The sequence below is a fragment of the Carassius auratus genome, chromosome 10, assembly GCF_003368295.1.
Source record: "Carassius auratus strain Wakin chromosome 10, ASM336829v1, whole genome shotgun sequence".
Classification (NCBI taxonomy): Eukaryota; Metazoa; Chordata; class Actinopteri; order Cypriniformes; family Cyprinidae; genus Carassius; species Carassius auratus.
This window is the reverse complement of record NC_039252.1, coordinates 8,435,344-8,452,514: the sequence shown is the minus strand read 5'-3', so window position 1 is coordinate 8,452,514 and position 17,171 is coordinate 8,435,344. Positions and strand designations below refer to the sequence as shown.

Sequence of the window (17,171 nt, the reverse complement as noted above, 5' to 3'; positions counted from 1 at the left end):
TACCAAGGTAGTGTCAATCAATGGCACTCAAGTGGAAATATTTGCAATACCCCTCCTAAACCAACCCTCAGACTCTGTCTTTGATCCAACTCAAATCAAGAGAACAACGAACGAGCCACTTACAGATGCAGCGGCACAGTAGTGTTTGACTGCAAATGTCATTCGGTGTTGAACGAATCAGAGATCTATGGCAGACAGTGGTGGCGAGTCTGCCACCTGTGAGTAATACTGCAGAAAAAAATCGATCCAGACACCACTTTTTTACTCAGCGAACTAAAATACTTTGAAGGTCCATGCGCCATAGCTCATCCAAGGTTAGTTCATTTAAAAGCCACTCATTTAAAACATTGTACAACTGTGGCAGGCTCCTATTCAAAAGGCTAGGAAGACGCTGGCACATACAGCACAGTCAGCTGCCGTATTCCTTGGCACTGTGACAAGCCTGATATTAATATAAATGCCATGGTGAAGCTAAGGCTATTACCCAAAGTGCCAAGATAATGGCAAAACCTGGATTAAACGTGAACTTTTGAAACTGAATGGAATCAAATGGTTTTGACGCATAAGTTTGCCTTTTTATATCATATTCAGTAGACTAATACTTCAAAAAAGAAAAAAAAGAAAGAAAAAAAATCGATAGCCGGCTTCCTGCTGCTCGCATCAAACTCTGCTGTCAAATCAACACTAATTTTAAAAGGCACGTCAGCTGTATGATAGATAGACTGGGTAAATGTTTAATGAAAATCTGCACTTATATCTCTCTACACTAAACTTTGAGCAGATTAAGTGCAAATACAATATTAATAACTTACCTGAAACCAAAGTGGCCACAGGACATGCAAATGTCTATTATTGGAATGCAAAATAATGGTTATTTTCCTTACAAAGCTTCCCCTCGTATTATAAGTATGATTAAATATGACACACAGCTGCTGCATAATGGGTTTGAGCCCTTATTAAGTTGTTTGCCTCTCTACAGGATCCCTCTCTTGAGCATGATTGGGTTCTAATTATAAAAAATATACAAACATAGAAAGACTAAACAGTCAAAGTCCAGTGATGATCCTTTCATTACACTGATTCTTGAGTACCAGGACTAGACAGGCTGTGAAACATGTTTAATGTATATGAGGTATTAGTTTTTGGTCCTACAAGTAGTTTTAGGTGTGAGTGAGAATATAATTGAAAAAAGAAGAAGAAAGAAAATCCAATAAAATAGTATATTTTTTGTAACGGCAGGGGAAGTACTGCAGGATATGCTTTAAGACAAAAATGCATATGTTCTGCACCCAAAGAATTCCTGAACCGATTCCAAAACAACATCTCGAGAGGGACTCCAATTTTATTTGGAAGGAGCACACAGTGGCTCTTCTATAACAATGTTAAGCACCTGCATAATGTGTTTAAGATCATAAAAAGTTTTAGGATAATGAAATTTCAGGGTGGTTAAATAAGAGATCACTCAGCGGGATGGGATACATCCAGTATTTAACAAGGGACAGCAACTCTCAACTAATTCCAGAGCTGGGATAATGGATTCAATCCATATGAGACTACAGCTCAAGCATATAACTCACCTGGTCAAACCAAAGCTGCAATAATGAAATGATGGACCTCCTGCATACTTAAGGCACATTATTCAACACACATTAATTGTGAGATTGAAGAGTGCTGTGTCTGTGCCTCAGTCAGGATGTGGAGCGCCAAACAAAAGTGTGATTTATACTTCAAGCACTATTTACAGCATAATTGTGGTTGAAAAATCCAATTAATCCAATGCTATGAGACAGATATAGGCCTACTGTACATCTGAATTCTACACAGTAAGTAACAGGCTTCACAATGGTGCTCAGGATTAAAAATGCCAAAAGCTTGGTGGCGACTGTTCACAAATAATTTAAACATGCTCCGATAAGATTACAAAGAAGCTCAGGACTGTAAAGGCAAGCATGCAGAGACCAGTCATCTTTCTATATTAAGAAGAGAAACTTCACTGTCTGTGCAGCTGTACACTTTGTTGTGAGGGATGATTCAACCAAAAGTGAAAATTCTGTCATTTTTCCAAACTTCCATGACATCTTTTCTTCTTGTTTTCACTATTTTTGTCCATATAGTGAAATTCATTGGGGACTTAAACAACAGACCCCATTGACTTTGATTGTATGGACAACATTATTTTTAATGAGGCATCTTTTTTTTGTTCCACTGAAGAAAGTAATTCATACAGGTTTGGAACCTCATGTGGATGAGTGTACAATGACAGGATCTTCATTATTAGGTTAACTGTCCCTTTATGTTTAGCAAGGCTTGCACAAATTTTAACCCCCTTTCTCAGTTATATTAGCTTAAGGTATTGTATTAAAGGGATAAATAAGTATGATGATGTAACCAAGTGAAATTAAAATATTTGTGCCTTCATTGAAAACCAAATCAAGCTAGAAATACCAGCCAAGAAAGGAACAGTGTCTGTCTGTGTAATGAGAGCAAAGTACAAATGCAAATCACTTTACATACCTAAAGGTTTTTCTTATGTTCGACACGAGATCTTTAGTCTACAGTTGGATTAAAATACTTGGATCTACACAGAATGCATGGGCTGGCATATTAAAAAATCATATCAGTGTGGTAAAGTGATAAAGCACTGTAGTGTTAATATTAGCCTTCCCTGTAGGCTTTTGAAGTATGTATGTAGAGCTAGTTATCAACATAATGGCCTCAAGAATGGGTCTGATTCTAGTAGACGTAGTAGATTTTCATGACAACTGGCAATTTCTAAGTGCAATCCATCATCCCGAGCCCGCCATGGCCCATCTCTACTCTTCACTCAGCAGGAATAAATGGGAAATCATGTTAGCTTGGTTAGTATAGTTTGGGACTCTGGGATCAAATACTGAAATAGATAGAGAATTAGAATGTTTTAAACATGAAGAACCATGTAAGAGTCGCTAATCTCACTGTAAAAGCATTACAAGCCATAATAAAATTTAATTTATATAATATGCATATAGACATACAGTACAAGAAAGTTCTTTAAAGGTCTATATCTCATTAAGTTAACAGATTATGTATAAATAAAACCACGTTGACATATATTCAAACAATGATCAACTACAGTAAACAAAGCACTCAAATATAGAAGGCTGAACTGGGAACTCAGGACAAGTTATTTTTCATAAATGTCAAATCAGGCAAGATGTGTTTTATGTTATAAATGTATAGGCTACTATTTGGCAAAGGTCAGTGAGTCTTTACAGTGTGTCGGGGGTGTTTTATTTCTGGGCAATAACAGTGGAAATGTTGAAGGTTGGTTGTTGTAGGTTGTTTTTTTTTATATATACATATTTTTTTGTGTGTGTGTGTGTGGCTCCGGCTCTAAAGCAACTATTCACAACTTGTCTTTTTAAAGAATAAACTTGCCATGAGAAATAATCACTTGTGTATAAAGTGTGACAACTAGCCCCAGCTCTGCCCTGTAGTGTGAAAACATAGTTTTGCCAGGTAATCTATATCTAAATCTACATTAAAAGATACATTCATGAAATATTAATATTTTTAAAGTCACACTAAGATATCACACTTAGGGCAAAAAAAAGTTTAGAAAATGAAGAGCGAATGGACCAGACTAATATCTTCCTTTAATAACTGCAAGCTCCTCTGAACTATTAAACACATTTAGGACATTTCTTCTATTTAAAAAGGAAAGGTGGTGGTGAGCTTAGGCTACTATATTTAATTATAATTATATTTATTCCTTTATTTATTTTTTGCTTCATTACCTACATTTCGTCATCTGTCAACAACACATTAAATCTCAGATTTGTGAACGGATTGTTTTCATAGCTAGATCTTTCAATTAACCGTTTAGACAGTGGACAAAATCGGTCTGACCACGAACTGAATCAGTAAGATCACTGGTCACATCGGATATTTTGGACTATCTGACTCCAGTGATCAGGTTTAAGGTGTACTCCACCCCAAAATGAACATGTTTTCATTAATCACTTAATAATGTTTCAAACCCATAAAAACTTTGGTCTTCGGAACACAATTTAAGTTATTTTGGATGAAAACCGGGAGGCTTGTGACTGTCCCATTCACTGCCAAGTTAATTACACTGTCAAGGTCCACAAAAGTATTAAAGACATAATCAGAATAGTCCTTCTGCCATTAATGGTTCTACTGTAAAATGATAAAGCGAAGCGAATACTTTTTGTACGTGAAGAAAAAAAAGAAAGAAAAAAAAAAACGCTTTGTTCAACAGTTTATTTCCTGCATATGCTTTTATGTGTCATCCACATTTTCTTTCAAATCAAAGTGTAAACACATGTAGAAAACGTATTCTTGTGTCGCAGCTAACACAATAGCGTACGTAGTTTGCATTCAGCAGATTTGCTTTAAAATGGTGCTAAGGTGAAGCAGAGGAGACAAATTGTTGAATAAAGTCATTATTTTAGTTTTCTTCATATACAAAAACAGTCTTATCGTCGCTTCATAACGTTACAATTAAACCACTGATGGCAGATGGACTATTGTGATGATGCTTTTCATACTTCTCTGGACCTTGATAGTGTAATTCACTTAGCAAGTCAATAGGACAGTCACAAGCCTCCCGGTTTTCATCCAAAATATCTTAAATTGTGTTCCGAAGACGAGCAAAGCTATTATGGGTTTGTAACGACTTATAACTTTTTTCATAGGAGACTATTATTGCTAATTAAACAATAAAATTTACAATAAAACATAATATTAGGGTATTTTTTTGCTGCAAGTTAAACTCTGACCAGATATAAAAATAAATACACATATTAACAAAAACACAATCGGAAGAACAGTAATAAAATTCAATATGTGCATAAAAAGAGATTGATCTTTTTGTTGCAATAGGCTAAACCATACTGTCAGATACCACGTGCTTACGTAAAAGCAGTTTTTCGAACAGCTTGAACCGATTCAAGAAAATCGAACTTCCCATCACATATTTGACAGACAATCCAATATTTATTTGACATGCGACGTTATAATACCTGTGCCTGGGATGATTTTCATATTTCCATTAATAATACCTGTCTAACAAATGCAGAAGAAGTAAATGTGTAGTTTCCTAATTTGGGATTTTAAGATTTAAGAGCGCATTTTATAGCCCTATTTCATTTTACACAAATGGACCGACTAAATGTTTTCACTCTGCAAATGATATAACATCTATTTGAAATATAAAATGAATGAATCCTCATCTATACTAACGGATAAACTTTAGCCCAGAATGACAAGAACTCACCCATGTCAGCCGCGCGCTTTTGATTCCACTCGCGTTTTATCCGCGCGGTTACTGCACAGTCTCTCAGGATCCACTCAAACGAAGACTTTTACCTTTAGTCCGAGCAGTATTACAGCCCAACTAAAATCATTATCGATCCGACTCCATGTCGCAAGACACTTTAGAACGTGCTGCGTGCCCCGTTTAATCCAACAGCACGGCAAACCAGGGTACATCCAACAGCAATTAACATGATTGCCATCCGTCGTTCAAACGGAATATGAATGAATTCTCGTTACGCAGCGAGCAACTGACTGAAGATGAGGGCAAAAGTTGTTCTGGGACGCATAACTGGAACAATGATGTTTAAATCATGCGGAGCTTATCGACCAGAGGTAACAGAGGTAAGCAAAGCCAGAAAAGACTGAGTCTTGAGTCTTTGTGTGAGAGGAAAGCCGTGCTCGCCGCCGCAGTAGAGAGTCTATAAGAGCTGCTCCGTCCCTAAGAAATATCACAGACCGTGATGATTGCGCGCTCCCGCCCTCAGGTCCTCTCTACAGTCATAATAAAGGTGACCCGAAGGCAAACCTGCTGCAGTAAACACTAGCAGAATGCCAGAACACCCCCCTACCAACCAAGACTGTTGAAGAATGTAAATGACACCCTGCTAATCATTACACAATAGCAAGAGAGATCACCATTAAAGGTCTGGTCACCAACAACGACTGTTTGACTAATTTTATAATATACTATACTATAACACTATATATATATATATATATATATATATATATATATATATATATATATATATATATATATATATATATATATATATATATATTCCATTAATAAGATTCTAGTTCCAAATTGTTCAATTACTTTACATTCTAATGTCTGGAATTATTGTCTGACAGAAAGATTTATGATTTAGGAAGATTCAGCCAGACCATACTCCACAGAATGAATTGAAATAGATGCTTGTCGCTGTTGAAACGTTTTAACCATACATAACATATTTAGAAAGTAAATATTTCAATATTTTATGAGATATATATTCAGGTTCATTTAGGCATATGAAAAATATTTCAGTTTTTTTATGTCCAGATCCTTTTTTTCTTTCTTTTTTCTTCTTGATGTTCTTTGACACAATCATTTATTCAAGTCTTGATTAGTATGAGCACTTACTGTAAAAAAAAAAACAAAACAAACAAAAAAAAAACACAGAGAGAGTAGCAGCTGAACTAAGAAAAAAAAAAAAATCATATAATCTGTATAAACCAATTATTCTGATTCATCTTCTGGTTTGAAAAACAGGTTTGTTACAAGCTATTCTTGTGCTCTGCCTGACCTGATGTCTATGCTTCAAAGCAATGCAAATAGTTAAAAGCCACAAAGAAATACCAGCTTCATTTACTTTTGATAGGAATGTCATGGTACTGTAGGAATGTTTTTCTTTTTTGCTGTTTTTTTAGCCATCCTTGTGGATAAATATAAATTACTTGAAGCTGTTTTGGGAACATAAAATGCGTACATGTTGATGAGTTTTCTTCCGGTCTTTACCTGTGAATCCATCTAATTTTACGCTCCATAAGTAAATTATTTTGTCACAAGCTCTGTTAACAAGGTGCAACTACAGTTCTTGATGCGTTTCAAACTGGCAAATTATCTAAAAAGACAATATGTTGTGCTTATTTCACTAGAACAGCCATTTTTCTCTTAACTCAGTTCCATCTTGGCTGTCTTATACAAGATTTTGACAATAAAAAAAAAAAATTCTTGGAACTTACACATTGGCAGTCTTGATATGAGTGGATTAAGGATGCTATGGCTTCATTTGATCTCTTGCCGCATTGAAGACATGCAGATAATTTTAAGCAATGGAATATATTTTAGCAGAGGATTATCCAGTTTAAGCAGTGCAATAGTTAGGCATGCACAAACAGGCAGTAGCCCATGGCAATGTAAGGATGGACGACAGCAAAACAAGGTCACTGCTAGCAGCATATCTTAATTCAGCATTGTTTTAGATGCTGTGTAGAATTTTTATTTATTTATTAACTAAACCACTGACATTAGCAAGACTTTAAATGAACAGAAGGATTTGTAATGAGAGTTTCTTAAATATTTGAGTCATTAAATGTATTAATGGTTAAACTAACAGATTACCCCAAAATGAAAAATCCTTCTCAAATTATTATGATTATGAGACGTCATAACAGGCATTCTGGATTGAAGTTCACAAATTAAATAGCATGGTGTGCTTCACAAAAAGTTCTAGCCGTGTGTGATTTTCTTTGTTTTGAAAAAAAGAATAAAATAAATGAAAGGCGTTCCCTTGGGAATATCTTCAATAAGCATGTGACATTTTAAGAGTAATAAAGGAAATGTCTCATAACTGGTCATTTCTGCCTGCTCCGTTTGAGTGATTTAGAACTTTAACATGGCTTGGGCTTAGTTGTCTTTCTATTGATTGCCTTTAATAGTCTTCTGTCTGGAGGGAATCTGCTGTTTTACCAGGCTCAACAGCTCATCACAAGTGAAAGTCAAGTTTTCATATATTAAACTCTCTCAGAAAAAAAAAGGACAAAAGTTGTCACTGAGGCTGTACCTTTCAAAAGGTACACCTCTGTACCTAATTTATCCCCAAAGGTTACATATTGGTACCTAAACGGTGCAAATTTGTAACTTTCGAAAAGATACAGACCTAATAATAACTTTTGTGCCTGTTGTTTTTTTTTTTTTCACAATCAAAACCATAGCATGACCAGTGTAGCTCGATTCCCATAACAAATCTTTATAACTGGTTCTTTTTTTGTGAATTGAAAGCAGACAATGCTATTCAGACAGATTTATGATGATTATGAGTTATTTTCAGAATAAAAATAAAATACAGCATGAATCAGAAACATACAGCATGACAAACAGTATAATTCTTGAAGCAAATTACCTTTAGGAGCTGGATCTGTTAAAGTCCTCATGAAATTATTATTCACCCAGTCTTTCTACGAACAGACAGATGTCTCTCTGGTGATGTATGCTAAATTTCTCCACTCATTTTGACTGCTTAACCATAGTTCCTCTGCAGTTTTGTGTTTATCTGCCTTTATTTTTGAATGCCACGCCCGCATTTTAAAATCTGATCAACAATCTTAGAACCAAGTTGCAAATATATGGATGCGAATATTTGTTGCTACTTCTTTCCATTCAAACATTTCTTGAATAAGTATCAACACCGCCCTTTATAAATACACCATTAGCATTAGCAAAAAAAAAAATGGTTCATATGTAAGCAAAATGGACATCATAACCCAAATAAATTGGAATCGGAATCTGAACCAAGACAGATTTGGACCTGGAATCAAACAGAAATTAGATATCTGTATCAATAGATTTAATACTTTCATTAACCACAGCCAGTGTTTGGAAAATTAATTTTAATAATACAGTAGATTACAATATTACGTTACTCCATTAAAAGTAACGAATTGTGTTACTCAGTTACTTTTCATGGAAGTAATGCATTACTTTGTGTTACTTTTTGTCACCTAATCTGGGCTTGTTTATTTATTTTTATTAAAAGAAAAACCAAAGTTGTATTTAGATAACTGCAAAGCCCTTTTACACCAAAATTTAATTGAATAAGCCTCAGGCTGAAGGAAGTGCGTTTGCCTCTGCACCTCACTTCCAATTTTTCTGAACATGGGAACATGATAGGTGCAGTTTATAAATGGTAAAACAAAGTAGCTTGAATTACTTATTTGAAATAGTAACTCAGATATTTCCTTGTACAATTAAAAGAAATGCGTTACTTTACAAGTTACTTGAAAAAGTAATCTTATTACATAACTTGTAACTTTTTTTCAGGAGTGATGATATCATTGTGCCGAGGTCAAAGTGCGGAGAATTGCTCATCCGCCATACATTGTAGTTATAATTTTTTGTCCACTTAGAAAATCACCACATTTTATTTTGTGTCACCGTACTTATTTGTGTAACTACTCATGTAACCATCTTTAAATCGAAAAAACATGAAAGTGTTTGGTGGCTTCATCCCTGTTTCGATCCTAATGAATGAATGGTGCTAAGCTAAATGCTTGCAAAGTGGTGCTGTGTACTACAGCGATTGAGTGCACACTGAGATGTGAGAGGTACGTATCAAATCGTCTAAGTTGATGGAATAACATAGTAGAATATGGAAAAACAGTAGCATTTTTCTTTAATAGCAAATGACTGCAGCGGCGCCTCCATCTGTCCTGCAGTGAGAGCTATTGGTCAGCTTACACACTCCACACAGACACTTGAACAGCACAAATTTCTCTTGGATAACATTAGATTGAGCAGCCATGTAAACTTGCTGCTACTTATATATTACATATGATGAGCCATATTTGAGGTTAATGAATGATAGTCTAGAGTTTGGATTTCCTGCCTGATGTACTGTATTACCATATACACCAGCTGTAAGAGATAACTTTTCAGGAAATATCTGTTTTAGGCTTATGATCAGGTCGATTAGCTATCATTTCCCACTTATTTTAGAAATAAATTATGGGTAGGGATAGGTTTAGGGGTAGGGATTGGGTTAAGTCTATATTTTTGGACACTAATGTTGATCCAGGATCGACTAAAGATATTGCTCAGGAACATGTATTGGCAAAATCATGACCACCCACCCCCAACACTGCTAATGGGCCTTACAAGAACACCAAACAGTCTGATTGAGTGAATAATTCAATGACTCACTCAACAGTCATAATTTCCATTGCTAATGCACAGAATGTGGGAACTGCAAACAAAGACAAGAGTGATGCAATGCAATCTTATATCAGCACTCTTGGAATGACACCCAACCAATCAAATTTGAAATAACTGTATAAGAAAATATAATTCAGGATATGTACTGCATAACAGTCTATACTCTGCACTATGCATTTCATATAAGAACATTTCAAGCACAGACACCTAAACTTACAAACATGCACATGCTACAAGCTCACGCACAAATTAACACGGGCGGTGAAGTGTAACTAAACTTGGCAATGGAAAAAGGAGGATATTTACAGCTCTCAACAGCTTGCTGAAAAAGCAGGGAAGGCATTAATTGCATTGCTCTGTAGCTGTCTTGTATGTATTGATCAACCAAACATAACACCCACTACACCACACTGTGAGCACAATAACTCGGATGCTAATCAAATAATAGGAGAAGAGATATAAGGATGGAAAACAAATCCAAAGAGAGCAAAGAGACAGCACTAGTACACACAGCCTAATAGTCACCTGTCAAAGACTTAATCACTAATGCCATCTTCTTGAAGATGGTAGTAGTTCTCTGGAGTGTGCTGCTCGAATGGGTCTGTTCGATTAAAGGTGAATGCATTAATATTGAGAGCAGGAGAGGCCAGCATGTGACCTTCCAACGGACACAAGTCGCAGTTATTTATATCAAAAGAAAACCTGACTTCTAACAAACATGGAAACCCATTTAACAGTTGTCTTCTGGTGGTGCCAAGCACATGATTTTTTTATTAACTTGTGACTTGAACGAGGAAAGAGCTTGGGATTGCTAATAGTTGCTGTTTTGGACGTTTTAAAGTTGGTTGATTTCTGTTCTCTTGAAGCGAGTACAGTTGAAACATTTTTTTTTTTTTTTTTGTCAACAGTTTGGAACTGGACTGGCCAATTAAAAGCAAACTTAGCTGTCAAACACAAACACAGTACACCATGCTGTAAGCATTCTGCCAAGACAAAAAAGGTAAATAATTTAGAACAACATTCATTATTAAAGAGTCACTATTAAACATCAAGACATTCAATGGGCATCACAGAATTTGTTTAGCTTCTTGCTTTTTTATTAATATTGTATGCAAAAAAGCCTATGCAACATTTTTTTTTCTTTTTCTTACAAACTACAGGGGAATATATCATGCATAAAGTGTTTTTAATAGAGATTTATTATTATTATTTCTTAAGTGAACCTATGCCACAGTTCAGCATGTTCACATTTATGTAGCCAACAATGTGTCTAATTATTTGATATGTTATGTTGGAGCCTTAAGGTATCAGGGAATTTCAAAAGTGTTATTTCCAGAATTGGAACAGTAATTACAATTAATAAATTCTCAAACAATCAAAAAATGCTTTGGACAAATCCTGAACATTTCTGTAGTCATTTATCAGGTCTTTAGCTCTTCGGCTTGTTATCACAGGCAACTATAAAGTCATGAAAGAGTCATGGAACGATTGTGGAAATTAATTGTTTAGAAGGTTTAGAAGCCTACATGCTGTAAAATAGTCATGAATCACATAACTTCAATATACATTTCCTACCATACATTTTATCTCACATTACACAAAGTCATATCGGTTAGATGTTAAGTCAGGTACATTACAGGCCACTTTCTTCCCAAATACAGATCAAAAATCTTTTTGCTCATATCACTGAGATAAAATAGTTTTTTTGTATTTTCTAAAGGGATGGGTTATGCCCTCAGACGGGTCTCACTTCTGCAAGATCTGAGCTGAATGAACCCATTTGGCATTTGGATCTATCTAATGTTTAAAAGAGCACATCAGTCTTAGCAATGATTTTAAGTTTGGGTCAGCCACTTTGTGCCTTAAAATCAATAGTTAAGAAGCTGAAAGGAATAGTGACGAAGTAGACAAATTTTTAAAGAGGATATCTATATTAAACCTAATATAAATGTATCGGTCCACTTTTAATGAGATCACTCACACTACTGTTCAAAAAGTTTGAGTTCAGCAAGTTCACACTGTTTTTGAAAGAAGTCTTCTATGCTTACCAAGGATGCATTTATTTGATTTTAAAATACAGTAAAAATGGTAATTATTTCAAATATGTCAGCATCATTACTGCAGTCTTCAGTGTCATATGAGCCTTAAGAAATCTAACTTTATTGAACTGAAAAAACCACACTATGTAAAAAAATATATATATATATATATATATATATATATATATAAAAAATTGGTCAAATACATTATTGCTATTATTTTATTCTTGTATATTCCACAGGATTCAGAAGAATCAGGGTCATCCATACACACACACACACACACATACATATACATATATCTATGCTTCACAAATAACATATATAACACAACTATAGGAAAAGGTAAGGAAAGGGTTTATGTCTCTCAGTTCTTGCTCTGACAGTATTTAAAAAAAATACACAAATGTATCACAATCAAAAACAGGAATGTTATATGATAAAATCGGTGTGATGAATTGAAAAATACAATAAACCGTACCGGCCATTTTTGTTTGGTGCCAACAATTGAAAGTTATATAGAGCTTGTCCTTGAGTTTGAGCTTATTAAAAGGCAACAGCAAAGCTAGACATGAAGCTGGAGGAGGAATTTAAAAAGCACATCACACTGAGATACAAAGACTGAGAAACACACGCTGTCTGCACTCTCAGCTATTACATTAATACCCCAGGGACCAGCCGCAGTGATCTACTGTACACACGTGACTTCAGAGCCGTGTACCATCTCTAAATCCATGGCAGGTGCACAAAGAGTAACGGCACTGGGGCTCGACCCTTCATCTGGCAAAAGGACTTAATTACAGATATGGATCTTAGCAAACGCCATGTGTGATAAAGACATTAACTCTAAGGAGCCGCTCTCCACGTGTCTCTGAACACTTACAGAACGTCCCCGTGAGATTCAAGCAGCCTTTCTGATTGTCAGCATGACATCGAAATGACTCTGTTAATGTCCTTAATGCACGTTTGTGGTCTTATAGTGCATAATTCATCAGGCAGAGTATGTTGTTTCAAATAAAAAATAAATGTTTTGTCTTAGTAACCTTTAATTGAATTGTCAGTCCTCCCATTCATCCATCTTTAGTGTGTATTTAGTAACATGCACTATTTACAATTCAGTTTATTCCAGTGGATAAAAGTCCCACCCTACATTTTATTGGATTTTTTTTTTCTTGATGGATATTCAGTTTTTTTTTTTTTTTTTTTTATGGAAATAAAATAGTTTGCTGTGCAATCTACAAGCTATAGTTAACTAACTAGTCAAGCTGTAGTGTTGTACTTTAGGCTACTAACAAAAGTTATTGTGTCAGTAGTGTGGTTTCAGATGCATATTAACCTATATGTCTTTAAAGTTTGGGTGCAGTAAGGCTTTATATATATATATATATATATATATATATATATATATATATATATATATATATATATATATATATATATATATATGAAATAAATGTCCTTTGCTGCTCTCTTATGCCAAGGCTGCATTTATTTGGTCAAATGTAAAAAAAAAAAATAAAAAAAAAATAAAAAAAAAATAATAATAATAATAATATATATATATATATATATATATATATATATATATATATATATATATGTGTGTGTGTGTGTGTGTGTGTGTGTGTGTGTGTGTGTGTGTGTTGTATTCTCAAAGACTGATAAATAAATGTACAATAAATTGCATATGTTATTCATTTCTAAAATTAACCCATTTCTTTTTGCATTGTATCAGTATTTTATTAAATTACATTAAACATAAAACCAATACATTTACACAAATAAAATTAGACAGCATTATGTATCTTTTGTTGAAGAACAGCAACAAACATTTTCGCTAGAGAAGACCCTTCTTCCTCGTCAGGGATCATGTGGAGCCCTTTGAAGCTGCACTGAAACTGCAATTTGGACCTTCAAAAACCTTCTCCTTTTTTATTTTTTTCAACCGAAGAAAGAAAGACACGAGCAACTTGGATGTCATGAGGGTGAGTAAATTATCAGGACATTTTTATTCTGGAAGATGACCTAATCTTTTAAATTGGTTGGTTTGGATTCTAAAGCCAGTATAGGATCCAGGCTCCAGGATCTCTGGTGGACTGGAAACAGAGATATTCTCAGGCACGGAAAGGTCGTGGGTGGCCGTCTTCGTTACTTACACTTTGTCTCCTCCTATCAGCAGGGCAATCAAGAGGGCCGGTGGAGTCGGCTGTCAAGATGCTCCATACTAATTGATTTCTCAGCTTTTGACAATGCCTGGCAGCCAGATAATGGATGACAGGGAAAATGATGCCTGCATCTTGATTCCTTGCCTTGCTGACACTTGGATAAACACTGTTTATAGATAACATGCTGGGGGTTATCAGAGGGTGTCCTGACAGTGTTCAGCAAACCAGAATGTGAGACTATTCTCCTGCCGGCTCTATTCTGTGCTTAACATTACCCGTAGCAGTGCTCTTTTACTTTAATGACTCTGGAACAGACACTGTTTGCCATCAGAGACACCCCTAGAGGCTTCTTTCTCAGAGATCCCGACCTCTTCGTTTGAGAGCCACTTTGCAGAGACCCGGGACAAACCTTTTGATATTTCAGTGTTGCTAGTGTTGATATACAGAGGTGCTCACATTCACAGGAAGCAAGTCCAAAAATAATGTCTAATAAATGGCATTACTGCTGTTATGTGATGGTTTTTGTCCCCGGTGCACTCAAAGGTGAATGGAGGTCCATTTAGAGTCTCTGGAAATACATTATAGGGATGCAGTGAACATTCAGCACATGCTACTAATGTTTGTTGCACTTGGATCATTTATAATTTATAAGTATTGCTGAAAAAAAAAAACCTTTATGTGTTTGCTTCATTTGTTACTGTATCCCAATGGGTAAAAAGCCACATTCTATTGTTTACGATAATTAATTGCTCACATTAAAACCCACAGCAACTAAAAGAGCAATGAATCATGAATTTCTCTTTGTAGAAAAAAAACGATTGTCTATTTTACAATTTGTGCAACAACAGTGAATGTACTGTGCAAGGAACATTTTTTAAACATGATATTATTTGTTATTTTTACATTTTCTTTTTTTTGTTTTCTTTCATTGCTCTTTTTGAAGTCACTTTGGATTAAAGCATCTGCAAAAATTATAATACATGTTTTGTTTGTTCTAATTAATTCAGTAAGGAGATTTCATCAGTGTTTTATGGCCAAATTGCGTCATTCTTTGAATTGTTTTGTGCTTTTTGTTTTCATATCGCATTGGATTAGAACTGTGCTGCAGAATGTAAAATGAGTTCATCTTGACATTCTTCTTTTGTAATGTCTAAGTGTAATAAATAAATAATAAATAGTCCATTATTTTGTTGGCTGCGCCTCATAAAACTCGGGTAAAGGATATTTTCAACTTTTCCTTCATCCAAAGCACAGTGAGTCCAACTGAGGGAGGGATGGACTGACAGAAAGATAGAGGGGTGATTGTTGTTTAAAAGACCCTTGTTTGTCCAGAACTATTAAACTGCCTGCTGTTCTTCAGAAAAAAAACCTTCAGGTCCCACCTCTTTTTTTTGGTTTCCCAGTATATTTTGCTTATTTGAACCCTAATGACTGTATGATTTTGAGATCCATCTTTTCATACTGAGGACAACTGAGGGACTCATACACAACTATTACAAATAGTTCAAATGGTCATTGACACCCAAGAAAGAAAAGCGCTACATTAAAAGCCTGGAGGCGGAGGTGAAAACTTTTTGAATTGAAAGTTTAAGGTACATTTAACTTATTTCATCTTTTTTTTTTTTTTTTACTGTAAACATCTTCATTCTGTTCAAAAGTTTTCACCCCCGGTTCTTAAAGGTCCCCTTCTTCGTGATTCCATGTTTTAAACTTTAGTTAGTTTAAACTTCATCCCTCTAGTTCCTGCAGTAATGACATCACTAAAACAGTTTTTTGACTAACCTCCGCCCACACTAATACACAAACAGGGGGCGTGGCCTTGTTGTGCTCCGACAGAGAAGAAGGAAGAGCTGTGTTTGTGTTTGTCGCCATGTCATTGAAGCGCTGTTATTTTCATCTCAGAGTCCAATCACCTTTGTTTGGGCTTCCCAGGGACGCTGTACTTGGAGATTAATGGTTACAATTTATGTTTAACTTGGTTCCGGAAAATTATAATCCACATGTAAAACTATGTGTAGCACATTTTGCTGAGGACAGCTTCCTCAATCTCAATCAGTTTAATGCTGGATTTGCACAAAGATTATTCTTGTAAGATAGAGCAGTTCACTCTTTGTCTGGAGAAGGCGTTGTTTATGGACCACAACCGGTAAGTGTATTTTATTATTTAAGTTGGTGAGTTTAACAGTTTCTGTAACTTATTACACAAAGGGCGATGCTGTTTAGCTTTGTTAACTAGATGGCAGGGCTGTGCAAAAAAATCGAACGTGATTTTCATGCGCATCTCATCAGAAAAATGCTCCTGTGATTCTAAGTACATCTCCAGCACATGCTCCTGCCCACTTGCTTCTTAAAACTAGTCCAAAACTAGCCCAATCGCATTTGTTGGAGGGCCGCGTGCTCTAAGCTGCTGTCGAATCACAACACAGGAATAAGTGCCTGGCACAATCAGAACTCGTAACATATTTATGAATGAGGGACTTCATAGAACAAGGAAGTCATCAGACCGTTTTTATGACAGTGAAAACAGCGGTATACAGATAGGTGAATTATGTGTAAAATACTGTGTTTTTTACACGTGAAACATGAACACGTTATATTGCACACTGTAAACACAATCAAAGCTTAAAAAAAGCGCAAAAAAACGGGACCTTTAATACAGCGTATTTTCTTCTGCAGTGTCAGTGACCGCTTGAACCTTTTGTAATAGTTGCTGGATCCCTCAGTTGTCCTTACTGTGAAAAGATGGATCTCAAAATCATGCATTCAAGGTTCAAATACGCAAAAGATGCTGGAAAACCTTGTTCTGAAGAACAGTGGGAACAAGGGTCTTATCAAAAAAAAAAAAAAAAAAAAAAACAACAACAACTGTGGGTTATCCAGGTAACAAGAACTGCAAGAAAGGTACTTGTTTCTGTGATTACCTATGGCTGAATCACAGCCGCGCTGATAAAC

At 35.4% G+C, this 17,171-nt stretch overlaps 1 protein-coding gene across 2 annotated transcripts in view; it reads right to left on the bottom strand.

The window, feature by feature from the left end:
- LOC113109716 (leucine-rich repeat transmembrane neuronal protein 4-like) overlaps positions 1-5,886 on the bottom strand; it is a 53,477-nt gene extending 47,591 nt beyond the window's left edge. For both annotated transcript variants that reach the window (XR_003293006.1, XM_026273460.1), the window contains exon 1: positions 5,279-5,886. Coding sequence is in view for 1 of the 2 variants with exons in the window: in XM_026273460.1 (XP_026129245.1) it covers positions 5,279-5,282 (4 nt within the window). In the remaining variant the exon portion in view is untranslated. The remainder of the gene's footprint in view (positions 1-5,278) is intronic.
- Between the last annotated feature and the right edge of the window lie 11,285 nt (positions 5,887-17,171).